The following is a 25,245-nucleotide window of genomic DNA, read 5'->3' on the forward strand; positions in this document are numbered from 1 at the left end:
CAGTACTTTAACTGGCAGCTAGGGCAAGATCACAGAAGCAGACTGGCTCAGCGCCCTCAGCACTGATCCGTCTAGCCCCACAGAAAACATCAACGAGGGCATCAACAACTTCAGGATCAAGAACTGTAAGGGCTCCCTCGCACTCATCAAACCCAGCAAACATAGTAGATCAAACAAGCAGGCCAGTTGGTATACAGAAGACCTCAAAGACACCAAAAAAACTGTACACATCTAGAAAGGAAATGGAGAGCCAGACACAACACCACTAACAGAACTACCTGCAAACTAGAGACACCATGAAAAAAGCACTAGTGGACCTCATTGAAGGACGCTCTAACAGCTGCAAGGAGATCTTCTCAATTGTCAAGGATTTGACCTCACTCTCACCCACAGTCAACCAGATTGATGCCTCCCAAAAACTCTGTGACAACCTATCAAACTTCTTCCACAGTAAAATAGCGTTCACCACTTTACCGCATGAATGGAAACTTGCAGAAAGCAATGCTATCCTCAAGATGCCCGCTGCCAAACTGAATCAACTGAGCAACTTCTGACCCATCTCCCTGCTCTCTTATTCAGCCAAAGTGATTGAGAAGGCCATTAACAAGCAACCCAGAAGCAACCCACCAGAACTTTGCCATCTTCTAGACAACACACAATCAGAATTCAGATACAACCACAGCACCAGAACAGCACTCATTGTGGCAAACAATGCCATTAAAAACATCCTGGACCAGGGGAGAACAGCTGTCCTCATCCTGCTCGGTCTCTCTGCAGCCTTTGACACTGTCTCCCACAACACCCTCATCAGGGGACTCCACGAGATTGCCATATGAGGATATGCTCTCAAATGGATCTGTTCCTTCCTCACAGGAAGAATCCTTAGGGTCAAACTGCCAGCCTTCACATCAGAGGTCAAGAAACTGATATACTGTGTACCACAGGGTCATCCCTGAGCCCTACTCTTTACAAAATTTACATCACACTGCTTGCCAACATCATCTGTTTACAAGACATCACCGTCATCTCCTACACCAATGATACCCAACTCATCCTCTCCCTTACGGACAAGACAAACACCAGCAGAACCAACTTCACCAACCGCATGACCATGGTAGCAGACTGGCTGCGAACCACCTGCCTGAAGCTCAGCTCTGACAAGATAAAAGTACTGGTCTTCATCAAAAATATCTCCCCATGGGGTTCCACCTGGTGGCCGTCTGAGGTAGGACTAACAGCCAGTGATGGCTGCTGCCAATAACATGTGGTGGGCCAGCGTGGGAGAGGGAATAAAAAAAAACAAATGACTTACCTGCTGTTGCCAGATACTGTCTCGATGCTCCTCTGCTCCCGCCGCCATGGAGCTCCTCTGCTCCCCTCCCCACCCAATCCAGACGCCGCTCTCATGCAATTACCCAGTAGGAGAGAAGCACTGGGATTGCTCTGAGCAGGCTGAAATGCCACTCAATTAGGGCCTGGAAGCCTGCACTGGTTCTGCACCCGACTGTGCAACACAGCTCGGGTGGAGAGATCCAAGTGTGCATGTCGGTTTGGCCGTCCTAAGACAGATGGCCAAACCAATGTGAGCAATTATAGTTCAGCTACCACTCCACCTCCCTGGCTGCTGCTGATGCTGCAAAGCAGAGAATGGCCTCGGCCCGCCCTAGACTCGGCGAACTGGCTGAGTTAGTGAAAAATAAAATGATAAAATATTTTATTATCATTTTATTTTTCATCTGCTGCCTTTCAGCAGTAGGGTGGTGCATCAATGCCATAACGGAGGAGCTGCCCCTGCCCACATCCACAGACCACGCAAGAAATCTAAGTATCATCCTAGATGACAACGACAAACATGACGGCTCAAGTCAATGCAATGTGTACCTCCTGCTTCCACATCCTACACATGCTGCTAAAGACATTCAAATTGTTGCTTCAGAACACCAGACGGACTGTCACGCAAGCACTCATCACCAGTAGGCTGGACTACTGTAACACTCTCTACGCTAGAATCTCCAAACAACTACACAGACTCCAGACCATCCAGAATGCAGCCGCAAAACTCATACTCAATGCCACACCCACATCACACCGCACCTCAGAAAGTTTCACTGGCTCCCCATTCACAAGCACAGTCAAAGCCAGAATACTGAAAGAGCTGCATACACTTTCACAAACCCACCAGACACCTATGCCCTGCCCCACTCTCCCTCACACACACCTCCCACATCCACAAAAGCAAAACTGGAAGGCGATAATTTTCCCACATCACACCCAAGACAAATTCTCCCTTAACTCTCAACCCTGCTATGATTTGTGAAAGTTTGAGATAAGAAGTGTTTGACAAGCTCTCAATTTTTTTATATGTGTAAAAGGATTTAGTAGCATTGCTACGTTCCTGGATGACACTGGACAACCTTGATGAACGGTGGTAGAGTAGGTGTATGACAGTGGGTGTGTTAACATATGATTTTGGCTGTTTGGCCATATAGTGATAGCTTTGTGGGATCTTCTGGTGGGAATTCTGATATTTATTGCTATATGTTGGTGTACAACTGTGAGTGTCTGGTTGTTTCATTGTGGGTATGTGGGAGTAAACTTGTGTTTTTATGTACATTTGGTAGCGAGTGAAGCCATATGGGATTTTGGCTGTTTGGCTGGATGATGATGGGAGTATTGGCATATGATGATAGATGGGGGTGCATATGAAAGTTGATGTATTGGCAATTAACAGTGAATGTATTAGAATCTGACATTGGTTGTTTGGGCATATAATGGTGAATACCTTGTAAATACAATCTGAATATTCAAATTGCAAACATTGCACACTCTTAGCTCCACACAGTTGAGAACGGCTTCAACAATCTCTCCCTTCTACAGACTGCATGTGCTTTTTAACAAAGAAAAGAACATTTTTCTGAATAAACATGCCATATAAAAAATATATAAAGTATAACATGTAATGTTATCTGGTATTGGCAGTTAGGTGATCTAGTAACATTTAGAAACCACTCAGCTTTTGGCCTCGTAGTTTATAATATCACCAGTCAACCAGTTACTTATCATATAAATATATATTACTTATATTTTTATAATACATAATGGTATCTACATAGTCAGCATTAACTAGAATAGAATACAATTTACATGAGAGAAACACTCTTTTCCTGCCTCACAGACTCACGTTACATTAACTTTATACAGGAAAACATGTGTTGAATTACTTCCTATACAGTTGTCACTTTCACATTTTTATATTACCAGCAGTGGATATATACAATTTAAGTCACAGCGAAAGAAAGTGATTCTCTCAAAATTTCACAACTTTTAAGACAAACGTCAAATCCCCTCAATGCCCTAACTCATCGACAATTGATTTTAAAAATGTCAATGAAATTAGACCAATGTCCTTCAGAACTCAACATTATGCACTATTTTCCAAAAACATGTTTAGGGAAGAAGAATACCTTAATCAAAATATGCAAAAAAAATGAATCTAGCAACACATTTCAACATTTGTCAGAAACATTCCTGCTAGTAGAAGGCCCCTGGCCAGTGACCACAATCAACACTGCACCTCATTTCCTTTATACTGCCATCATCACTGTGGACCAGACCCCCTCCCCCCCACTTCTAAAAAAACAAAAACAATAAAAACAACAACAACAAAAACAATACTCCTCGATATGGCCCTAATCATTATTTAGGTACGCTCAACATAACTTAGGCAGGGCTTACGTTAAAGAAAGACCCTGTTACTGGACCAGATATTCTTTAAACAAGACAAAACAGGCCTCTCCTTCAGTGGTCCCGCTGCCCGTGCGCTGCAGTGTCTGGAACAGTGATAAATAGTACTCAAAGAGTACTGAAAACTGAAGACTAGTTTGCCTACCCAATGATTTATCACTTATTTCCTCGAATTTAATAGCATATAATTCTTCATATGGTAACCACTTGTCATCTGTATGAGTAGATATCTTCTGGAAAACAGGATCAGTTGATGCATTTACCAAGCCACCACGGGCTAACGAACCAAACAGGATGGGAAGAAGGCACCATGACAGCATCGACAGTGCCATTTTACATTTTTGGCGGGATTATGTGAAGTCAGTATGTGACATTTTAAAAACATTTAGGTATCCAGATTTCTCCTGTACAGACCAAGTTGGCCAGTTCTTGTTGGATGTGATATCACTTACCGGTGGGCCAGCTTCTCCGGATGCTCCGTGGTCCCCTGGAAAGCCAATCATACCCTGGAGAAAAACACAACAAGCTCATGTTAGGCACCACTTCATCTCTTTCCCAGTCCAGCCTTCATTGACAGACCAACCTAAAATGGTGACAGCTAAAAGTACATCAAATACCTCTGTGCTTGTTCACTTCAGCTGTCAAGTTCTTTAACACCAAAAGGTTGAATTTCCCAGCCACCATCTAAGCAGCTACAGATAAAACCAGACACTCACATTCCTTTGTAAGGAACACTTCTTATTAAAAAAACTGGTCAGACAAAATGTTTTCCAGAATTTTGTTGGTTAATTCTATGCACACGAATGCCCCTGTGCCGTGCTCAGGATTTGATACGCCTTATACAGTAACATTATGAGATGCGCTGCCTGACTGCAGGGCTGGGCGCCTGTTTTTATGGACCTGCTGTGTGTCAGATTAATTCATTTAACCCAAATTTTCTCTGAATTAGGGCTCGATATTCAGACAATAAAGCTCAGAAACTGTAAGGTTTGTCTCCTTCTCTTTTTGAGTTGTACTGTCTAAAATAATGCACTAACTCGGAGAAATATAGGGTTAAAGGAATTCACTTTACACACTGCCGGCTCATAAACAAATAGACGTTTAGATCGGCGTCTAGTCACCGTAGCCCATCATGATAGGCCTCAGAGCTCATCTATTTTATTATAGAGTAAGTTCTCATAGAGGTGTTTTAATATATCGCCAAAGTGGGCAATTGTCCAGGGCCCCCAACCTCCAATGGCCACCCTACGAAAGTGAACTTTCTGTCTACGTGACCTCTACCTATGCAGGGGCATATCTACAAGGCGGCGATAAAAAATTATCGCCGCTTTTGCAGCTGTTTTCGGCCGAAAAGCGGCGATCATTTTATCGCTATATAAGCAAGGTCACGCTAGCGTGTGAACCTTGACTTATCGCCTGAATTCCGAACGCCCATCTTTGCATCTCTAATGAGATGCAAAGTGGGCGTTCCTCCCCAGGATAACGGGAGAAATGTCGCTAAGCGACATTTCTCCTATTATCACACCTCACGCAAAGCAGCATAGCGACAAGAAAAGTAGCGATAACCTCTGTTATCGCTAATTTCCTTAAGCCTGCTTTGAAACTGACTTAGCCATGATATCTTATGGAAGGTGGATATCATGGCTAAGTATGTGAGGCCCTATCAGCAAGCTATCGAAAAACTTCGTAGGATTATCGCTGGGTTTCCAGCGATAATCTCACATTTGGCAGTTAGCGCTAGGATTTCTATCGCTTTTGAGATAAGCGTTGCTAATAGCACGCTATCTCAGCGATAAAATTCCATGCTAGCCGGCGATAATTATCCTAGAGCTAAGTGCGCTTAGTGATAATTATCGCCGGTTGTTGCTGATATGCCCCGCAATTTCTTCATCTAAACCCCTCTCCCTCTTTGCCTACCTCTACCTATGACTCTATCTCCCTCTCCCCAGTGTAAATTTAAGAATTTTGGGGTCCCTGGAGAACATATTTTAACTGTTTTTGTGTGACTGATTCTGAAAGTTTAACGTAAAAAGTAAAAAGTAAAAGTAAAAAGTGTAAAAAAACACTGAATTCTAATTCTATTTTCTTATATCAGGCTTCTTCTAAGATGAGCAATAAATAAATCCTTGTCAGTAGGTTATGGATGGCTATTGTGTGTGAGTTTGTGTGTATTAGTACCCGTGTACAAGCGTGTGGTATGTTTTCTCTACTGTGGATTGTGTCAAAGGCGTTACACGCAACATACCCACTACAAATACCTGTAGATACAGAAATATCCTTGGTCACTGCTGAGCAAACTCTGGAGTTGTCTATGAGGACTGCTATCTTCAACTGAGAGTAGAAGTCAAATGTCACAAGAGGAGGTTGAGCCTTAGTTCTCCTGAACAGTGGAATGGTTGTGTCCTATACAGGAAGTGCACCTTCGTTGTGCTTACCTACATTCCATGTCTCAAGTCAGGCAAGTCACACAGTACTTCAAATTATCATTAAGAGCAGCACTCCAGGTGCATTACACTCCTAGATTGGACGGAGGAGGAAATTGGACAATTATGTCATGGTTTTGAAAGGAAAAGACGGGAATTTGAAATGAAAATATCAATATATCGACAATGCAATACACTGCAACTATTAAAGCGCAGCTGCATATTAATTGAGTTTAAAGTGCACCGCCTTGAAAATTCTATTGTAAGATGTCACTTATAATATGGTTTTAGGAAAAGTTAAATCGTTCAATATTTACTACAATAGTAATAACAATAAACTGTTTCTGCTGTGATTGGATCAAGTATTGAAGCCAGGTCGAGACGAATCTGACAGCCACATAACTATTGTTTTTAGGTAGAATCTGCACTCTTGGTATATGGTCAGCCCTATCTATGGTCACCAGCAGTGGACACTTGGACCCAATGACCCAAACATAGTGTGCATTACTTCTCTTGTTTCTCAAGAGCAGTTCTTTCTAGTTCAATGGTACATCACTGAGAGGGTGGGGTAGACCTGGCTCTAGAGGGGGCAAGATGATGCATGAGCAATGCCGCTAGTGGCAGTCAGTTTTCTGATACATGGGGCCATATTTATGAAATTCTTGGTGCAGGGCAGCACAGTAAGTCACCTTGCTGCGCTGCCCTGTTTCACAGGGAAAGTCAGGAATGCACTGTATTTATCCATTACTGCACATTCCTGTCCTTTCTCCCTGCGCTGCCGCCCTTTTGGCAGCCTAGCGCCAATATGCAAGCACACCTGTGCAAGGGTGCCTGTGTTGAAGTCAGGATTGTTTATGTGCAGGAAGGGGAACCTTCCTGCACAAAAACAATCCTGAAAGGCTTTTTCCTTTTTCTATGTGTGCTGCAGAATGTAATGTCAATAATGTGTATCTTTTTGTTGCATTTCCAGGTTTACAAGTCCTTGTAAATATGGGAATGCATCAAAAACCACGGGAGTTGCATGGAAACACCTACTGCAACGCCCATGGAACGCCTCTCTTCAGCGGAATTAGGCAACGCAGTGATCTGCGCTGCATTGCCTTACTACAGATTTTTTAAGCCATTCAAAGCCACACAAAGAGGCTTTGTGTGGCTTCATAAATGTTACTTAGAAGTTTGCGTCATGCTGCATGCTGCAAAGCTCTCATAAATATGCCTCCCAGTACTTTCCAATTGACAACCTTCTCCTTTATATTTGCAAATGGAATGCTCTATTAGAATTATTCATATTAAGATGCTGGTATTATGCACAAACCGCGTTACTACTTCCAAATAACTGTTATTGAGGGAGATGAGACTCTCACAGCAGCACTCTGTAATTCTGTTATTCAAATATTTATGTCAGCTGGTGTGTGTAGACATCTCTAGATAGTATTTATATTCGCTGTAAGAGCTGGAATCAGTGCTTAATTTGTAAAAGAATGAGTGCTCACAATTCTGTGATTGGTAATACAAAAAGTCAACGCACTAAATGTGCAGACTTGAATCCACCTAATGCCTTTTTGATGACACATGGACACTCCCTACCCCTTTATCTCACATATGTGCATTACTGCTTTCTCCATTTTGTGGCAGTTTTTCCATCTTTTGTTTCCTCCTTCTTTACTTGTGTGTGTTTTTCTCTCTCTTGGTCTCAGTCAATGTCTGATGGGAAAAAATAAGCACCGGTCCCAAAAAAGGAGTGTTGGTGGGCACCTTTGCTAAGCACTGGCTCAAATTAAGCACTGGTTGGAATGGATATACGATGTTAGAATGCAGGCATTTACAACGCATGCCATTACCAAAAATGTTTTACAGTTCATGCATTTACCACGCATCTGCCTTTACCACTGATACCTTTACCAAGCAGGTAACTATAAATAACTGATAATACATATATACATATTACCTACTGGCAGTTGCCAGTAGGTAGTTATAGTTAGGACCTATTATCCATAGGAAATCCGCAACATTCTATTTGGAATAACTTTGGCGCTGGTTGACGAATCTTCGCAAAATTTTCAAAACTGCTGGGGCGCTCCGGTCCGCTCCTATCCTTAAAGTCTCGGGGTGAAGCGGGGACCGAGACAATAGGGGGTCGCAAAACGTGTTTTCCCATGCAATTTTCCATAGGAACCTTTAATCGCAGCTGCAGCCCGAACTGCTGAACAGAATTACACCAAATTTGGCAAAAAGGTAGCCCTTGGTTCAGAGCCGTGCCTTTTGGTTAAATGGTGTAAATCCGTTCAGCAGTTCCTGAGAGAATCAAACGTAAAATCATAGATATATCTATGGGTGCGGTGGATCCACGCACCCTGCCGAGCACGAGCTGTATGCTAATTGGCTGTCAACACTCCAAACCAGGAAGTGTTGGCAGCCATCTTGTGCCTCAGTAGAGCTGAGGCACAAGGAAACAGAAGAAAAAACGCGCAGAACACAATAAGGGGGCAGGGTAGAAACACCCTGAACCCCTAGGCCTGCTCAGGGGGTCCCACAAGGACCCCTAAGGCCCAAAAACATATATATATTTTTTTAAATCGGCAAACTCCGCGCTGGGTACGCGGATCCTGCCGATAGAAAAATAAAAATGAAGCGCGGGCTCCCGCTCTTCGTTGCTAATTAGGCCCTGGGGGGGCCAAGTCCCGGGGGCATGCACAAAAAAAGTGTGGGGGGGCCTAATCCCCCCCTAACACTGCCCCGGGGACCGCCACCCCTGGGGCAAACCATGAATATTTGCGGGGGGCACACGGCCTCTAAGGTCCCCCATGCCCCGGGGACCGCCACCCCCGGGGCTCGACTCAATTGTGATTTAGGGGGCATTTTTTTTGTTGATAAAATACCCTGTGTGGGGGGGCTCAAGCCCCCGACACACCCCAGGGACCGCCACCTCCCCGGGGCTCTAAATATTTAAACTAGGGGGTCCGTGACGGACCCCCCAGCCCTGGGGACCACCAACCCCCGGGGCTTTGAAAATGTTGGGAGGGGGGCCACACGGCCCCCCTCCTGGAGCCCTTGATGGCCCTGGGGACCACCACCCCCCAGGGCCGGCTCCTGCAGGGTCCCGGTATGCCCACCCCCGGGACACTGTAGTTTGCTATGGCAGGGCGGGAGCCTCGCAGCTCCCGCCCTGCCATAGCAAACTGCTTTGGTTTTTGGAAGAGAGAGCAGAAAACCAAAGCAAATTGCTTTTCCACACGGGGAGCTGCATCTTAGCAGCTCCCCATGTGGAAATGCAATGCCGGCTCCCGCAGGGGGCGGGGAGCCGGCTGGGACCATTGGGGCATTGGGGCTTCCCCCACGGTCCCCAACGAGGTGGCCAGGCCCCGGGGGATGGGGTCCCTGGGGCCAGAAGTGGCCAGGGAGGGGGGCCACGCGACCCCCTCCCCAATATTATTTGTTTATTATTATTACTTTTAAATGGAAAAGAAGGGCCCCGGGGGATGGTGTCCCCGGGGCCATAAATGGCCTTAGGAGGGGGGCCATGCAGCCCCCCTCCAAAATAATATTATTTTAAAAAAGCCCATGCCCCGGGGGATGGGGTCCCTGGGGCCCGGAAATGGGCACGGGAAGGGGGCCCACGCGGCCCCCTTCCCGGTGATACATTTTTTGTTTTTGACATTGGGGGTCAGGCCCTGGGGGATGGGGTCCCCAGGGCCACAAAAAAGAAAAAAGAAGGGGGGCTACACAGTCCCCCTTCCAAAAAAATAAATTAAATTAAAAAAGACGCAATCGTGCCTAGGCCCCGCCCCCTCATGGAACCACTCTGCAAACGTGCCCTGTGGAGCGTTTTAGATTGGGGAATTAAATCCCCTTCAATACTGGGGGTCCCTGGGGGCCAACTAGCCCACCAGGAACCTCCAGTATGTGCCACAGAGCTGCGTTGCAGAGAGGTGATCTGAGGCCATGCCCCTTTTTACAACACTTTGCAACACAGATCCGTGGCGCTTACAGGAGGTACCTGGTGGGCTAGTTGGACCCCAGGGACCCTCAGGACTTTTTTTGGGCCCTGGGGACCCCCTCCCCCAGGACTTTCCCCCATTTGAAAAAAAAAAATTGAACGGGAAGGGGGATGCATGGGCCCCCCTCCCGTGGCCAATTCCATCCCCCGGGGCATTGGCCACATAAATATATATATACTTTTTTGGGGAGGGTGGCTGCGTGGCCCCCCTCTTGAGGACTCTAATGGCCCCAGAGACCCCATCCCCGGGGGCCGGTCTTTATTTATTTATTTGTTTTGGGGGGGGGCTGCATGGCCCCCCTCCCGGGCCCCTTCTGGCCCCAGGGACCCCATCCCCCGGGGCCTGGCCAGTGTTTTTTTTATTTATTTTGAGGAGGGGGCCGTGTGGCCCCCCTCCTCTGGCCAATTATGGCCCCGGGGACCCCAAGCCATGGGGCTAGCACGCTTTTTTTGTTTTGTAGGGGAGGAGGGCCACGTGGCCCCCCTCCCGGGCTACTTCTAGCCCTGGGGACCCCATCCCACGGGGCTGGCCCTCTCTGTTGGGGACCGTGGGGGGAGCCCCAATGCCCCCACTGACTCCAGGAGGGGAACGGCGTGGCCCCCCTACCATCCAAACCACAACCCCGGGGGTGGTGGTCCCCAGGGGTCAGTAACAGACCCCTAAATTAGCATTTTAGTGCCCTGGGGAGGTGGCGGTCCCCTGGGCATGTGGGGGGGCTTGAGCCCCCCCACACAGGTATAATTATTTTTATTTCCAAAGCCCCGGGGGTGGCGGTCCTCAGGGCAGCGGGAGGCCCGTGTGCCCCCCCAGCACAGTTTCAAATTAGCCCCGGGGGGTGGTGGTCCAGGGTTGGAGGGGGATGCATGCCCCCCAACTATTTAATCAAGCTCCGGGGAGGTGGCAGTCCCTGGCGCAGTGTGGGGGGGTTTGGGGCCCCCCACTCATTTTGTTTACTGCTCCTGGGACCTGGCCGGATTCACACAGCCAGCGCGAATTCGTACAATTTTATTTTTTTGTGCCCTGGGGGTGCTTGTGGGACCCCCCTGAGAAGGCCTAGGGGGTCAGAGTGTTTCTACCTTGCCCCCTTTTCTTGTTTTGTGCGTTTTTTTTCCTGTTTTCTTGTGCCTCGATTCTACCGAGGCACAAGATGGCTGACAACACTTCCTGGTTTGAAGTGTTGACAGCCAATTAGAATGAAGCTTGTGATCGGCAGGGTGCGCGGGTCTACCGTGGCCATAGATATCAAAACTTTTATTGTTTGATTCTCTCAGCAACTACTGAACGGATTTACACCATTTAAGAAAAAGAGTGCTTTCTGAACCAAGCACTACCTTTTTGACAAATTTGGTGTAATTCCGTTCAGGAGTTCGAGCTGTAGCCATGTCTAAAGTTTCCTATTGGAAATTGATTTTTTCACGTCTATTTTTTGATTTTCTCAGGAACTAATGAACGGATTTACACCATTTAACAAGAAGAGTTCTTTCTGAACCAAGGGCTACCATTTTGCCAAATTTGGTGTAATTCCGTTCAGCAGTTCGGGCTGTAGCCGTGTCTAAAGTTTCCTATGGGAAATAAGATGGAGAAAACATGTTTTGGGACCCCCCTATTTTCTCGGCCCCCGCTTGGCGAATCATCCCGAAACTTTTAGGATAGGAGCTGACCGTAATGGGCCATACGTTTTGAAAATTATGGGAAGATTCGTCAACCGGCGACAAAGTTATTGCGAAAACAAAAAATATGTTTCCTATGGAAACGAGGTCCTAACTATAACTATCTACTGGCGACCGCCAGTAGACAATATATATATATGCCAAAGGACCACGGACCACCAAAGGCAAGACTGTCGATGCCCGTCAGCACTTGGACTGAACCCAGCGACAGGAAACCTGGCCCTCCACACACCCACAGATACTCTGTGACAGAATTCCATGCGCTGGACCCCGAACATAAAAACTGCAACCTTTCATTTCCTCGCTCCACAGCGGGACCCTTCACCTGCAGCAGCTGTCAGTTCACCTTCTCCCCAGCACCGACCACAAACGCAGAAACCAGCACCATGCCAGCCCTGTCAGCCAGGCCCCCCCAGAACAACTCAGCTGCCTCCTGATCAATGTCAGGTGGCTCTGCAAACACACTACCGAAGTCTTGGGCACCATCTCCATCCTAACCTCGATGTGACAATCATTACAAAGCCATGACTCACCAAAGCATCGGCCTCAGCTTGCCAGTGATCCCCTGGACCCTGCCTTTCAGCTCAGCCACCCTCATCCTTTCATGGGCTGAGTCTGGGGTTGGGGAGAGCGCACATTCCTCCATGATACCCCGAACTGCAACCCCCCTGCCTTTAAAAACATTCCCCTGCCACCCATGGGACCTTCCAGTCAGGGATACTAAAAATGTTCTTTCACCAAGCCTGATGTATGGGCTGCTCGTGGGCGGCTGCCAGGCCAGGGTACCACCTCCAGGCAGAGTAGGGAAGCACTTGGGGCTCAGCACTGGGGCCTCCGTTGGTTATGTACTGTCACCCAGGCCTGTCAAACTCAGCTCACATAAAGGGCAACCCTGCCCAGGAACGCCAATGAACACACCTCCCTCTGAAGCATTCATTCTGTGCAGGTCAGCAGTTTTCAGCACCTGCCAGCAGTTTTCAGCACCAGCCTTTGGTGGTTCTAATGGGGTCCATTGACAAGAAATGTGGCTTAGTGGGTTAATGTGCCTATTGCAGAAATGTGTGTGTATGAGAGATGCACAAGTGCTAGTTTGACTCCGAGCAGGACCACCGCAAACTTTTATCCTTCTTGGGTACGTTATGGGGTGCTGGTTATTTACAGGGATGTGAAAGATGAGGCCATGTCCATCACTTTTAATGTCTCATGGTGTACTGTGAGCGTCCTTCTACTGGGTATGTACAGGGCGAGGGACATTGGTACCGGAGCTTTTCTCACAGGTACAGTGTGTGCAGACTTGCATGCCTCTGACAAAAAAGGTCTATAGCCAGAGTTAGCTGATCTCTAGCCAGTGCAATTCATCACAGAACAATTAATTGGTCTATTCTAAGCTGTTCAATATCCCTCACCACTAAACACCATATAATACAACTATATACAATGTCAGCAGGCCAAGGATACAACACGACCATATACAGTGTCAAGAGGCTGCTTAGGCTATGGTCAAAGAGATACCTAAAACAATAAATGGCACCCATATTTGAAAAGTATATGTATATTATACAAGCGAGAGCCACACACTATAAAAAGGCATGCATTTAGGGTATTTAAACAGCACAAGCCTAGCTACAAAACAGAATGTTGGGCAGTGCTTTCATACTGATGTTACTTATAGTTCTTGCTTATGAGAAGCGAGGCTGGCAGTAACTGCGCCTCTTATACTGCCAGCCTTTCCACTCTTAAGCAAGGACTATTAGTACAAAGTGCGTGTTTACGCACTATTTGCAGGTTTCCAAAACACATAAATAAAAGGCATTGTCATTTACAATGCCAACAGCTCAAACTCTCGAAAACGCGAGACCTATTGCATTGCAAATGCTTGTTGTCATCTGGTGTTAATTCGCTCAGTAGTTTTGGAGTTATTAAAGAAAAAAGATTTATATATATATATATATATATAGGGACGCAAATTGTCCGTGGAACTGACAGATCTCATTGTGAGATCTGATTGGCTGGCAACACTTCAACCACAGAGGGTTGGCAGTTATCTTGGTACTGAGCCTGAGTCCCAAATAAACCACAAAAACAACAAAAGGGGGCAGGGTAGGAATACCCTGATGCCCTAGGCCTGGTGGTGGCGTCCCAGAGGGACCGTGCCAGTGGCCAAAAATATATTTTGTTTTACATTTTTGCTGCAAAATCACGGTAGATCAAGGTATCTGCTGCAAAAATGTTTTAGAAAATAAGTGCAGTCTCTTGCACATTTGTTTTCAAAGGCCCCTTGTGGGCCTGGTCCAGGGGGAAAACAGAATTACTAATAAAGGGTAGGGGGCGCATGTGAACTCCCTCCCAGGCCAATTATGGCCCCTGGGACCACCACCCACCGGGGCCTGGCTGATAGTAATAACGGGACGGGGGGTCATTTGGCCTCCTCATGAGCCAGTTTCAGCCCGGGGAGCCTATCCCTCGGGGAACAACCAAAACAGAATATGGAAAGAGGGGCCATGAAACCTGCCCCTGCCAATTTCGTCCTGGTGACCTCATCCCCCAGGACCCGGCTGATATGCACAATAGGGAGGGGGCCAGGCCATAAATTGCAAAGGGATGGGGCTGGATGGCCTCCCTCCTGGAGCCATTGATGACTGTGGACCCCATCCCCCACAGCCAGTCGCAGCTATGCCCCAGGGAGCCCACCCAGGGACATAGCCGTTTCTCTGCCTGCATCGGTGCGGGCAGGAAAACCTGTGTTTGCGCTTGCTTATTAAGAGCAAATTAAAGCTCCTGCAAAGGGAGAGCAGACAGTAAGTACACTCCCAGGGGCTGAGAGCAGGAAAAATGCTCCCACCCACTGGGAGCTGACTTTTCATCTGTTTCCCTGCAAGCTGTGAAGTGGGAAGGAAAACAGGTGAAAACATTGCTCCCGCATACAGGAACACCAAGAACCCTCTAGAGCCAAGGGCAATTCATTCCCCAACCATCAAAGCGCCAGGAGGCATGTTTGCAGTGTGCTGCAGAAAGGGGGTGGGGACTCCGAAGACCTCTAAGCAATCACGCTGTGTGGGACTTACTTGAGCTAACAGGAGAAGTTGTAGGTCCCCAAGGATGTCCTTGTGGGCCAAATACCCCTTTTCTCTATCACTCTGCAAACACGCCTCCTGACACACTACAAGTTGGGGGATGAAGTCCTCTGGACTGCTGAGGGTCCTTAGGGGCGAACAACCCCTCCTGATACCTCCAGTAATTCCTACACAGCAGGATTGCTAAGAGGTCTTCGGAGGCCACACACCCTTTTTCCACCACTCTGCAAGCGCGCCTCCTGGTGCACTACTGGTTGGGGAATGAAGTCCTCTTGGTACTATCTGTTGACTCCTACACAGTGGGAGTCCTGAGAGCTGCTCAGAGGCCCGCCTCCTTTCTCCACCAATCTGCAAATGCCATTACTAAAAAGAATAGAAATTCACTGAAAAAACACAGGTTACAGGGATGTTATAGTTTGGAATTAGCATTTAAAAAACCTAAGAAATTCACTGAAAACCCAAAGGTTACAGGGACGTTATAGTTAGGAAATGGTATAAAAAAAATACCTCAGAAATTCACTGAAAAAAACAAAGGTTACATGGACATTATAGTTAGGGTCAGGTTTCACTCGTACAAAACCAGTAAAATTCAGCAGTTATAGTTAGCTGAGCTAATTACTCGCGCGCTCGCTATGCACTGCTTATGACCTCACTTATTACATCATTCATGACATGGTCAGTGAAGGGAAACAACCTGTACTACGCGGTTTTTACACCGCAATACAATCACAACGCAGTTATTACAACGACCGCGTTGTGACCACGCAGTGCCATTACAACACAAGTCGTTACAACGCCTTGGGCTAGATGGCACTCTAGACTAAGGAATAGTATGATTTACTATTCCAACACCTTCCCTAGTGTTGCACAAACTGGAGTTGGAATAGTAAATCATACTATTCCTAAATCCAGCGCGCCATCTAGCGCAAGTCGTTGTAACGACTTGCGTTGTAATGCACTGTGTGATCACAACATGATCGTTGTAACAACCGCATTGTGATTGTATTGCGGTGTAAAAACCGCGTTGTAGCAGTATATATTCATCAGTGACATCATTGATGACATCACTGATAACATCTCAAATTATATCACTGATGGCATGAGGAAAACACCATCAATGATTGTTTTTGTGCCGGAAGGTGTCCCTTCCTGCATAACAACATTCATCCCTGTATTGGGGCATGGTTGATGTTTTAGCACCAGCACAGGGGAGAGACCAGGGATGCACCGAAATGCTGTAAATATGGCACATCCCTGTGCTTTTAAAATGAAGCCGCTCGGGCAGCAAAATGTCTTGTGGGGCTGCATCATTTTCACGTAAACGAGGCCTTTAGAATCTTCCGTTTGCTGCACTGTGGACACACATAGGCAGAATGCCCTCTGCTTACATCAGATTCCATGGTTATCTGGGCTTTATCATGGGTATGTATAACAGTTAATTTTTCAGTTTTGTTATAGCGCAACTTGGCCCAAGAGCATAAGAGTGCTTTACATTAGAAAGAGACTATGCTCGTTTTTCTTTTCTTTTTGGGGACTGGGAGCTTAAGTGATCTGCTCAGAATCACAAGATGTTGGGATGTTGCCAGGATTCAAACCTGGGAGCATATTGATCAGGTTTTGCATCACTCTTGCACCATGAAAGGGGACGCAAGGGCGTAGCAAAACCTAAATCAGATTTATCAAGCCAAGCAAGGCCACCTTGCATGACCCTGGGTGGCTTGGTTAATCTAGAAGAACGCAAAACAATGCAAATCGCTGCCTTGCGTTACTCTGCAGCGAGAAGGCATGCCATGGGTGGAGCATGGGTGTTCCCATGCATCCACCCATGGATTCTGACACATTGACAGATTTACCAACATTGGTAGACCTGTGAATGTATCTGAATTATACACTTCCCCACCAGAGCACAACAAGGGAAACTATCTTTATTTCTCCTCATGTTTGCAGTAAATTGCCCCTTCCTGCATAAAAACAATCCTGCCTGCAATGCAGGCAAACTTGCAACATGATGCAAGGGGGCCTGCATTAGTGCTAGGCAGGCAAAAGTGCACCAGCTGTAGGAATGGACAGGAATGTGCTGTATAATGGTAAATACAGTGCAGTCCTGCCCTTTCCCTTTCAAGGTGGCTTGTGTTGCACTCCGTAGATTTTTTTTAAAATAGGACCCATGGTTCCCTACCTCTGAAGTCAGCAACTCTCCCCACTGTTAGATCTCTTCAACCAGGGAGAGTTGGGATTCTGCTGGACAGCATTGTATGCTGCAGCTGCTACATTTGTATTGTGCACATGTCTCTGCTCGTCTGGTACAGTATGTAAGGAATGCGTGTCATAATTGAATATCATGGTACTTTGGAAAAGCTTAAATATTCCACTATTGATCCATCAATTCATTCTTATTTCTTGTGAAACATCTAGAAGAGTGGAAATTTGCCCTGAATAAATTCTGCACAGTTTGAAGGAAACTGCTGTTTTGAGCAGGTCTGACAGGTTTTCTCCTTGACCAAGAGCCCCAGTGCCCTTCACTCACCAGATTTCCTTTGGCTCCATCTTCGCCGGCCGAACCTCTTGCTCCAGGAGGCCCCCCAGCACCGGACAATCCGGTGTCTCCTTTCTCTCCAACATCCCCTTTAGTACCCTAGAAAAGATAAGAGTACATATCTATGGGTGTTAGGCAGGACATGGGGTAACTGTCTTTATTTCTAGCAATGTGGCACCAAACCACCTCAACACCCCTCTACCAATTTCCGACAGCTTTACCCTCCAGCAACGCGTGTGTTTTTATTTCTACTTGTTTACTTTAGAACATTCTTCCCTCCGTGGGTTGATTGTTTGAATAGCCCTTCTGCCTCAGGATATACCAGTTGTCAAAGGCCCTGTCCTTCGTTATAGGCCCTTGCCTGCAGAATGGGCCTGAAATTCTTGTTCAGGGAATTTAACCATTGTTACACCCTCGAAAGCGACTATAATCTTTCAATATATGTCCTCATCCAAACCTTTACTCCAGTTTGTCAGAGCACCTTCTTACCCCAACAATTGTTCACTGAGCTTTCATTCACTTGCTAGGACTCAGATCTTGGAGACTCTGGGATCGGATTTGACAAGGCTTCTGCTTAAGTCTAAATACCGCAATACTTACTGGGGGTCCCGTTTCTCCGGCGTATCCGGGGTCTCCAGCCTCACCAGGTTCACCCTGTGTTGAAGCAGAAGTCAATGAGTATACAATAGACGAGCAAAGACTCAAAAGCTATGTTATTGTTTGTGCAAACGATCAGGGTTGAGAGTGGTAGAATAAGGTTTTGAAAGGTGCTCCACAAGATTTCCCGCTTGAAACACATGCAGCTCCTGTGGTGCTAACATCAAGGATATTTGCACACTGCCAGAATTGACACACTAATGCATTAATGGAGGAGTGATTGCATCATGAGTATCATTGCTCTCTTTCGAATCATTCCGTTCTGTCAATTGTCCTTCTGCGGTACCTGCCATCTTATTGCTTTAACTCATAAATCCCTCTGTGCAACCTGCGACCCACCACCTCTTCACCATCCTTTTCCTCACTTTTCCTCCATCTACGCGCCACTTCCTGACTCTCTCTCTCACTGCACCTCATCTCTCTCTCTCTACTTTCTTTATTTCTTTCATAACTCGGCCACTCTCGTCCCTCTTCTGGAATTCCCTTCACTCTTCCAATTCAACCCGCCTCCTTTTAAGAGGGAAACAGCGTTTACTACGCATGCGATAGATCGCATGCCATTACAACACGGTTGTTACAACGACCGCGTTGTAACATCGCAAACCATTACATTGCAAGTTGTTACAACGACTTGCGATAGGGGGCACAAGGTGTTGGATTTACAATCCAACATCTTCCCTGCTGTTACACACACTGGAGTAGGAATAGTAAATAATACTACTCCTAAGTCCAGCGAGCCCCCTACAGCAAGTCATTGTAATGACTTGCGATGTAATGCTTCGTGATGTAACAACGCGGTCATTGTAATGACCGCATTGTAATGGCATGCGATCTATCGCATGAGTAGTAAAGATACATATTCTTTTAAGATTCCCGTATCAGGGTAATAATGGTCTCCCTCACTTCCCTTTTTTCTCTTCTCCCCCTCTGTCCATTCTTTAGGCCAATTCCTACAGTAATTCCAGGCTTTCTTTTCACTCTTCCATCTCATTTTCACTCACCCTCCCATAGTACCCCAACTCTCTCTCCTAAACTTGTCTCCCGTTCATTGTTGATTTTTTCTCCTAACCTTTTTCCTAGCTCCATCACATTACCTGCTCCAAGTCTCTACATTTTGCTTTTGCTTTTTGCAGGAGCAGCTGGTGTATGTGAGCGCGATGGGTGGAGCCCCACCATTCATGGGATGAGAGGAGAAGTGGGAACAAACGTGCTGCTTAAATCAGGCTGACTGCTTCATAGATAGGCTCCAGATCATTGTCTCAGTGGTAGTATAAATGTGCATGCACGGGCATGTGGTCCCCTCACCCTTGATATATAAGCGGGTGCACTTCAGGTGCAGGGTGTTATAATGACGGACAGCTGGGGATTGAGGCGGCTGGGAGAAAAGCAGATATTGCCTTGGGAGGTTGACCTGCTCTATTGTGACAGGATGGCTACGATACTCAGAGAATGGTAATGTGGTGCCGCCCGGCCTCCGGGATGTGGGCTGAATGGCTGTGTACAGGATTACAAAGATGCGGGGGCTCTGAGATATCTGGTGGGCGTAGGTTGCTAGTATGGAGTTCTCATACTTAATTCTGCAATAAAAATACGTTTAAAAAAAAAAAAAATTCAGGTGCAGGGTGTGGTCTAGTTTTAAGTGCTATTCATTTTGCCTGCCCTCGCGCTCTATTCCGGTGGCTTTTAGGATGTATTCACGTAGTTCACTTGAAAGCAAAGAGAACTGGGGGCAAGGCGGACCAGCACAGACAAAGTAGGAGAGGGCGGCATTGGTTGAGACCTCCCATCATTGTGTATTTGAATTTGGTTGGATCTGCAAGGGGCTTGGGAGGAGTCACTGCCACCCTGCAGTTCTGTAATTGCTGTGGTGCACGTGTAGCGGTATAGCTTGGACTAGCGGACGCCCCTACACTTCTGGTGAGCTTTTTGTGTTTTGCCATGTGCAGGGGCGGTGCATCCATTGGGGCGCTGGGGCGTTGCCCCACCTGGCCACATGGCCAAAAGTCGCACCGCACACAAGCAGAAAATAGCAAACTTTAAAGCACTCGCGAGTCGCGAGTCTCTCCGCTCAGGCAGGCATTCAATCGGTGCTGAAGGGGTGTGGGGTCTGGGCTGGCTGTGGCGGCAAAGATGGTGACTGACAGCAGTGCTTACTAAAGCACAGCTGCATTACTGTGCATGCTCGATTTTGGGCTGGTCATTTTTATGACCAGCACGAACATGTGCACTACAGCCACCTCCTAAGGACCAGGAGAGCAAGAGGGGAGTCGGGACCCGAGAGGCCGAGGGTTGCTTCATGCAGCAACCCCCGGTCTCTAATGGCCGGGGCGTCTCCGTGCCCTAGCCAATCCTGGCGCTGCTAATGCAGCGCCAGAATTGGCTGCCTGAGAGACACCACGCAGCCTAAGGGGCCAGGGCTGTTGTTCAGAAGGCGCGGGACCGGCCCAGGACAGAGCAGAACAGAAGGTGTCAAGCAGCCCCTAACGAGGGCCCCGGCACAGAGGCGGCGCAGACCAGGTAAGTTGTGGGTTTTTTTTATTGTAAACTACCCCACACGACCCCCCCGAAGTATTGCGAGCCACAACTGCGCAGCATACATTTCAGGTTTTGTGACACAGAATGCACGAAAGTTAATGCAACGTGCGCCTTTTTCCCCATTTGGAGGTGCAAAACTCAGAAAAAGTGCACCAGCAAAATGCTGTACCTGACAGTATCACAAACTGCAGATGTGCTATTACCACATCTGCACTTGAAAATATGAGCCCGTGTGGCATCCAAATTAGGCTTAACATTTGAAAGCATTTGTTGATTTCGACCCCTAAAGAGGAGTGCAATATACGTGTTAGAAACTGAAGTCCTCCACAGCAGTGACTGCTACAACACGCTAGTCTTACTGGCTGCTATCTGTAGCTCAGATTTACTTAGATTCCACGCAACGTGGCATCTGAATTTGCTGGGATGGGCTGTGCAAAGGGCAAAACACAACCTATAGCCAAATACACTCAAATTGGCTAGCTGCTCTCTAAATTGTGTGTGCATTAAGTGTTTTATTTATTATTACTGTTATGAATGTATTCTGCAATGTTTTTACAATATCGGTGATTAAATCGTTTTTCGATCTATCAATACATTTGAGAGGAGGCTAACTGCTGATGAGCGGTGCAGCTTTGCACCGTGCACAGAACCACGCCATAGTGCAGAGGCGCTGCACACTACACGGTTTGTACTGGTACAGGCCTGCGCAAATTACATTGGATGTGCAAAATCGTTTAACATTTAAGCGCCTAATGTCTGTGGCTAGTTCAGTCCTTATCGCCGGGTCAGTGTAAACCGCCTGATGTGGATGGCAGACAGACCAGCTACTTTTACTTTCAAGCCACTGCTCAGATCGAAAATGTCTGAGGGGACAAGTTCAGATACTTCAATGCCAAAATACAGCAGCTTTAATACCTGCAAGTTTTCCTGAAACTGGGATTAAGACCCCTCTAGCCTTGGGTATGGGTCTTGCATTACCTGTCGCTTTTATGGAATTAATACCGTGTTGCAGTGCGCCATAATTGGAAACAGGCCTGAAACTTCCCCTGGCCACAAACCGAGAGTTCACAAAGCCATGAACGTGCCTGGGATGCGTTCAATTATTAATTTGGCACGCTTTCACAATGCAGGCATTTTACATAATTAGGTCGCATACTAACTAAACACACCCTTTTTTTTTATCCAATATGTGTATGCCTCTGGCAAAAGAGCCACACATCAAAATTAAAAGCTCTTTTTACTGAGAAATGCACAGAACCAACGCAGATGAAGTATGTAAGAATATTGTAGTGTTCATCATTTAGACGAACTATTGGGTGGCTTGAGGTGTGTCTGTACATCCAAACATGTAATGCAAAGGGAATGTGCCTAGAAGTGTTCACTTGTGAAGAGTGAGCAGTGATTGACAGCTGCTGGATGGAGGGCCTCTGTGTGAATTTTTTTTCAAAGGCTGCTTCTCTCTGATTACTGGTCCAGGTTGTCACCACTTGTCTAGTGTCTTCGTGTCTATGCACGGGGTAGGAGGTTGTATTTCCACATGGTATTATCACCACATTACTAGTGAACTTCTGTGTCTGCACAGGGCAGGAGGTTGTATTTTGTCATGGTAGTCAACACTTCACTAGTGACCTAACTGTATTTCATCATGATGTCATCACCAAGTCACTAGTGAACGTCTGACTATCTATGACGGGGTAGGAGGTTGTATTTCGGCACTGTACTGTCCCCATATCACTAGGGACCTTCTAACTCTCTGAGCACAGGGTAAGAGGTTGCCTTTCATCATGGTACTATCACTGCATCACTAGTGAACTTCTGACTGTCTATGCACAAAGGTATGAGTTTGCATTTCATTATGGTATTTTCACCACGTAACAAGTCACCTTCTGACTATCGATGCATGGGGTAGGAGGTTGCATTTCGGCACTATACTGTTACCACTTCACTACTAACCTTTTGAATCTGTCTATGCACAGGTTAGGAGGTTGTAGTTTGCCACAATACTGTCACCTCTTCACTAGTGACCTTCTGACTGTTTATGCTTGGGGTAGGACGTTGTATTTCGGCACAGTAGCGTCACCACTTCACTAACGACCTTCTGACTGTCCGTGCACAGGGTGCAAGGCTGTATTTTGGCATAGTACTGTCACCACTTCACTAGCAACCTTCTAGCTGTCCATGTATGTACAGGCTGTATTTTGGCACGGTACTGTTACAGTCTAGCTGTTGTGACATCTGAAAAAACTGATGCAAAATCCAGTCCCGTGAAATGAAATGATAAAGTTTGTTGAAATACCTGTACATATTCAACAGACCCTATCAAAACTGTTATTCACTGAAAAATAGCCCTGTATTACATGGAAGCCCAGCAACACTATTTTATTAACACATTTATTATTTTTGTATGTATGTATGTGGGTATTTATAAAGCACAAACCTAACCAGGCACAACTGAGCACTGTACAACTAGTAGAGTTAGCGAGCACTATTAGGATTTTTATATGTTTTTTTCAGGAGTGTGTTTTCTAGAAGGGTAGGGAGGGTATTGATGTCAGTGGCTGGGTTGGTGATATTGGGTGAGATCTTAGTTTGTCCTATAACTTGGGCATACAGAAATATTTGAAGGATCTGATGGTTTCTATTTCTGTCTTGGAATTACCTTGGGGTGTTGTTTGGGCTTGATGTAAAGTGAAGTGTCAACGTGGCCAGTCTACCCCAAGAATATGTGACCTTGCATTGGCTGATGATATCGAGAAGGACATGGTTGAAGATGTCGCCCTGCACAACTAGCAGACTTCTCCAATAAAAATAGTTTTTTTTAGCTCAAACTGATTAAAGGTTATTAAAGAGCGCAATGGCAGACTCTTTACAAGTGTTAACTGATGTCTCTTCAGCTGGTGGCCGATTGCAGTGTTCAGGTGTACTAGTGAGGTGCAATTTTGTCCTGCTCGTATTTCTAGGTGCAGAAATGAGAATCCTAATACAAACTGATGGTCTTCCCCGTTAGTACAAGAAGGAGAGCATATTTTTCCAAAGTTAATGCTGCATGCAGTGCAAGACACTGGGCAAGCATACATTTTAAAGGGCTAAAGTTGTCATGCAGAACAATTTACATATTACAGTAACTGTTGAACAAATGAATGCAAGAAGATACAGGGCAGTTTTTAATGTGTTTAATATTTCAAGACTATACGTTCCCACTGCTTAATAAGCCTTGCTTTATCGCTGCATTCATTTGCTTTAAAATGCACCATTTGCCAATCTTTTTTAATTTCTTTCTCAGGAGAGGGACTCTCCCTAGACCCCAGGTTTGTCCATTGGACTTGTTCACATCTCTAACTAGTGTTTTCTATTGGAAAGGGTAGAGCCAAAGCAGTCTTGTTTAGTACCCTTGCCCTCTGCAGAAGTCAGACTTGCTTGGCAACCCAGAAATTCTCTGAAATAATGGAGGAGTTTTATTTTATGAATGCCTAGAAGAACTGAATTTTTAGTCCATTTATCACAGAAATAGTGCTGAAAATCGCACCAAAAAGATGGCAATTTTTAAAAACTTTCTTCACGGGGGAGAACCCCCCCAAATCCCCCTTATTGCCGTCGGGCTCTCTCACTGCGCTCGCTCGCATACGTTCATTTGTTCTGCATACGCCCCACCAGTTTCAAATTCCACCAGCCGCCCCTGCATGTGCGTGCTTTTTTTCCAACCCTTAGTGTGGGGTTCCAGAGCATTAACAAGGTGGCTGCCCATGATCGGACTGGCTGTAGGATTGAGCACAAATAAGCTCTCAATCATTCTATTGCCAGCAGCCCCCCTCTTCCCTCTGACTGCTGTAAGGAGCGTGATGCCACAGGTGACACTACTGTGTGATTTGAAGTGGTTAACAGGTCAGTGTCACCCATGGTCTTGCACTCATGTATGGCGCTTTGGCGCTGATATGCATGACTCTGTGTGTGTATGTGTGTGTGTGTGTGTGTGTGTGCGTGCATGCGTGTGTGTCTGTCTGTGTGATTAAGAGCGTGTACCTGCTGCTTCTGTGTCTGACGGGTGCAGAGGAACTCTAGAGAAGAAACCCCAGTAACAGAATGTGAGCCAACAAATTAACACAGAGAGCTGAGCCAATTGTCACCTTTTGCTCTAAAACTCCTGTAAATCTGCGGCATGAAAATGCGTCCTTTGCATGTAAAAACATGCTGCAGATATAATGTTAAAATATGATAAATCCGTTCAAAAATGAAACAAAGTATATTTTTTAACTGGAGAAAGCATTAATGAAGAAAAAGGAGGCTTTGTGTAACAAAAGATATGCCCAGAATCACACACTTTGGAAAAAGGGGAAGCCGGGATTTGTCCCAGGTGTTCTGCTTTCACTGTGCAATTCAGACCTTGGGTCCTTGTGGCTGTTTGTCTCACTCGCTTCTCTCAATCACAGTGTGAAATTTGGACAGAACTTTCACGCCTGATCACTTTCAAAAGTCACCAGCCGCCACTGGCTTCTTGGTTTTCAATCGATTGATTGCTTTAATTCTCAATGTCAGCGTCTTTCAGGTTAGATGTGTGTAGCACATTATGCCAAACATTGCAAGACATTTATCTGGGGCATAGCGTAGCAA

General features: G+C 46.3%; 1 protein-coding gene across 2 annotated transcripts in view; it reads right to left on the reverse strand.

Annotated features, from left to right (window-relative positions):
* Nucleotides 1–25,245, reverse strand: part of LOC146833110 (uncharacterized) — a 645,049-nt gene that overhangs the window by 97,910 nt on the left and 521,894 nt on the right. For both annotated transcript variants that reach the window (XM_085600733.1, XM_085600734.1), the window contains 3 exons: nucleotides 18,046–18,099; nucleotides 17,437–17,544; nucleotides 4,197–4,250 (listed from right to left, as the gene is read on the reverse strand). In XM_085600733.1, coding sequence (XP_085456859.1) covers nucleotides 4,197–4,250; nucleotides 17,437–17,544; nucleotides 18,046–18,099 — 216 coding nt within the window. The remainder of the gene's footprint in view (nucleotides 1–4,196; nucleotides 4,251–17,436; nucleotides 17,545–18,045; nucleotides 18,100–25,245) is intronic.

This window comes from Triturus cristatus, chromosome 4_2 (genome assembly GCF_964204655.1).
Source record: "Triturus cristatus chromosome 4_2, aTriCri1.1, whole genome shotgun sequence".
Taxonomy (NCBI): domain Eukaryota; kingdom Metazoa; phylum Chordata; class Amphibia; order Caudata; family Salamandridae; genus Triturus; species Triturus cristatus.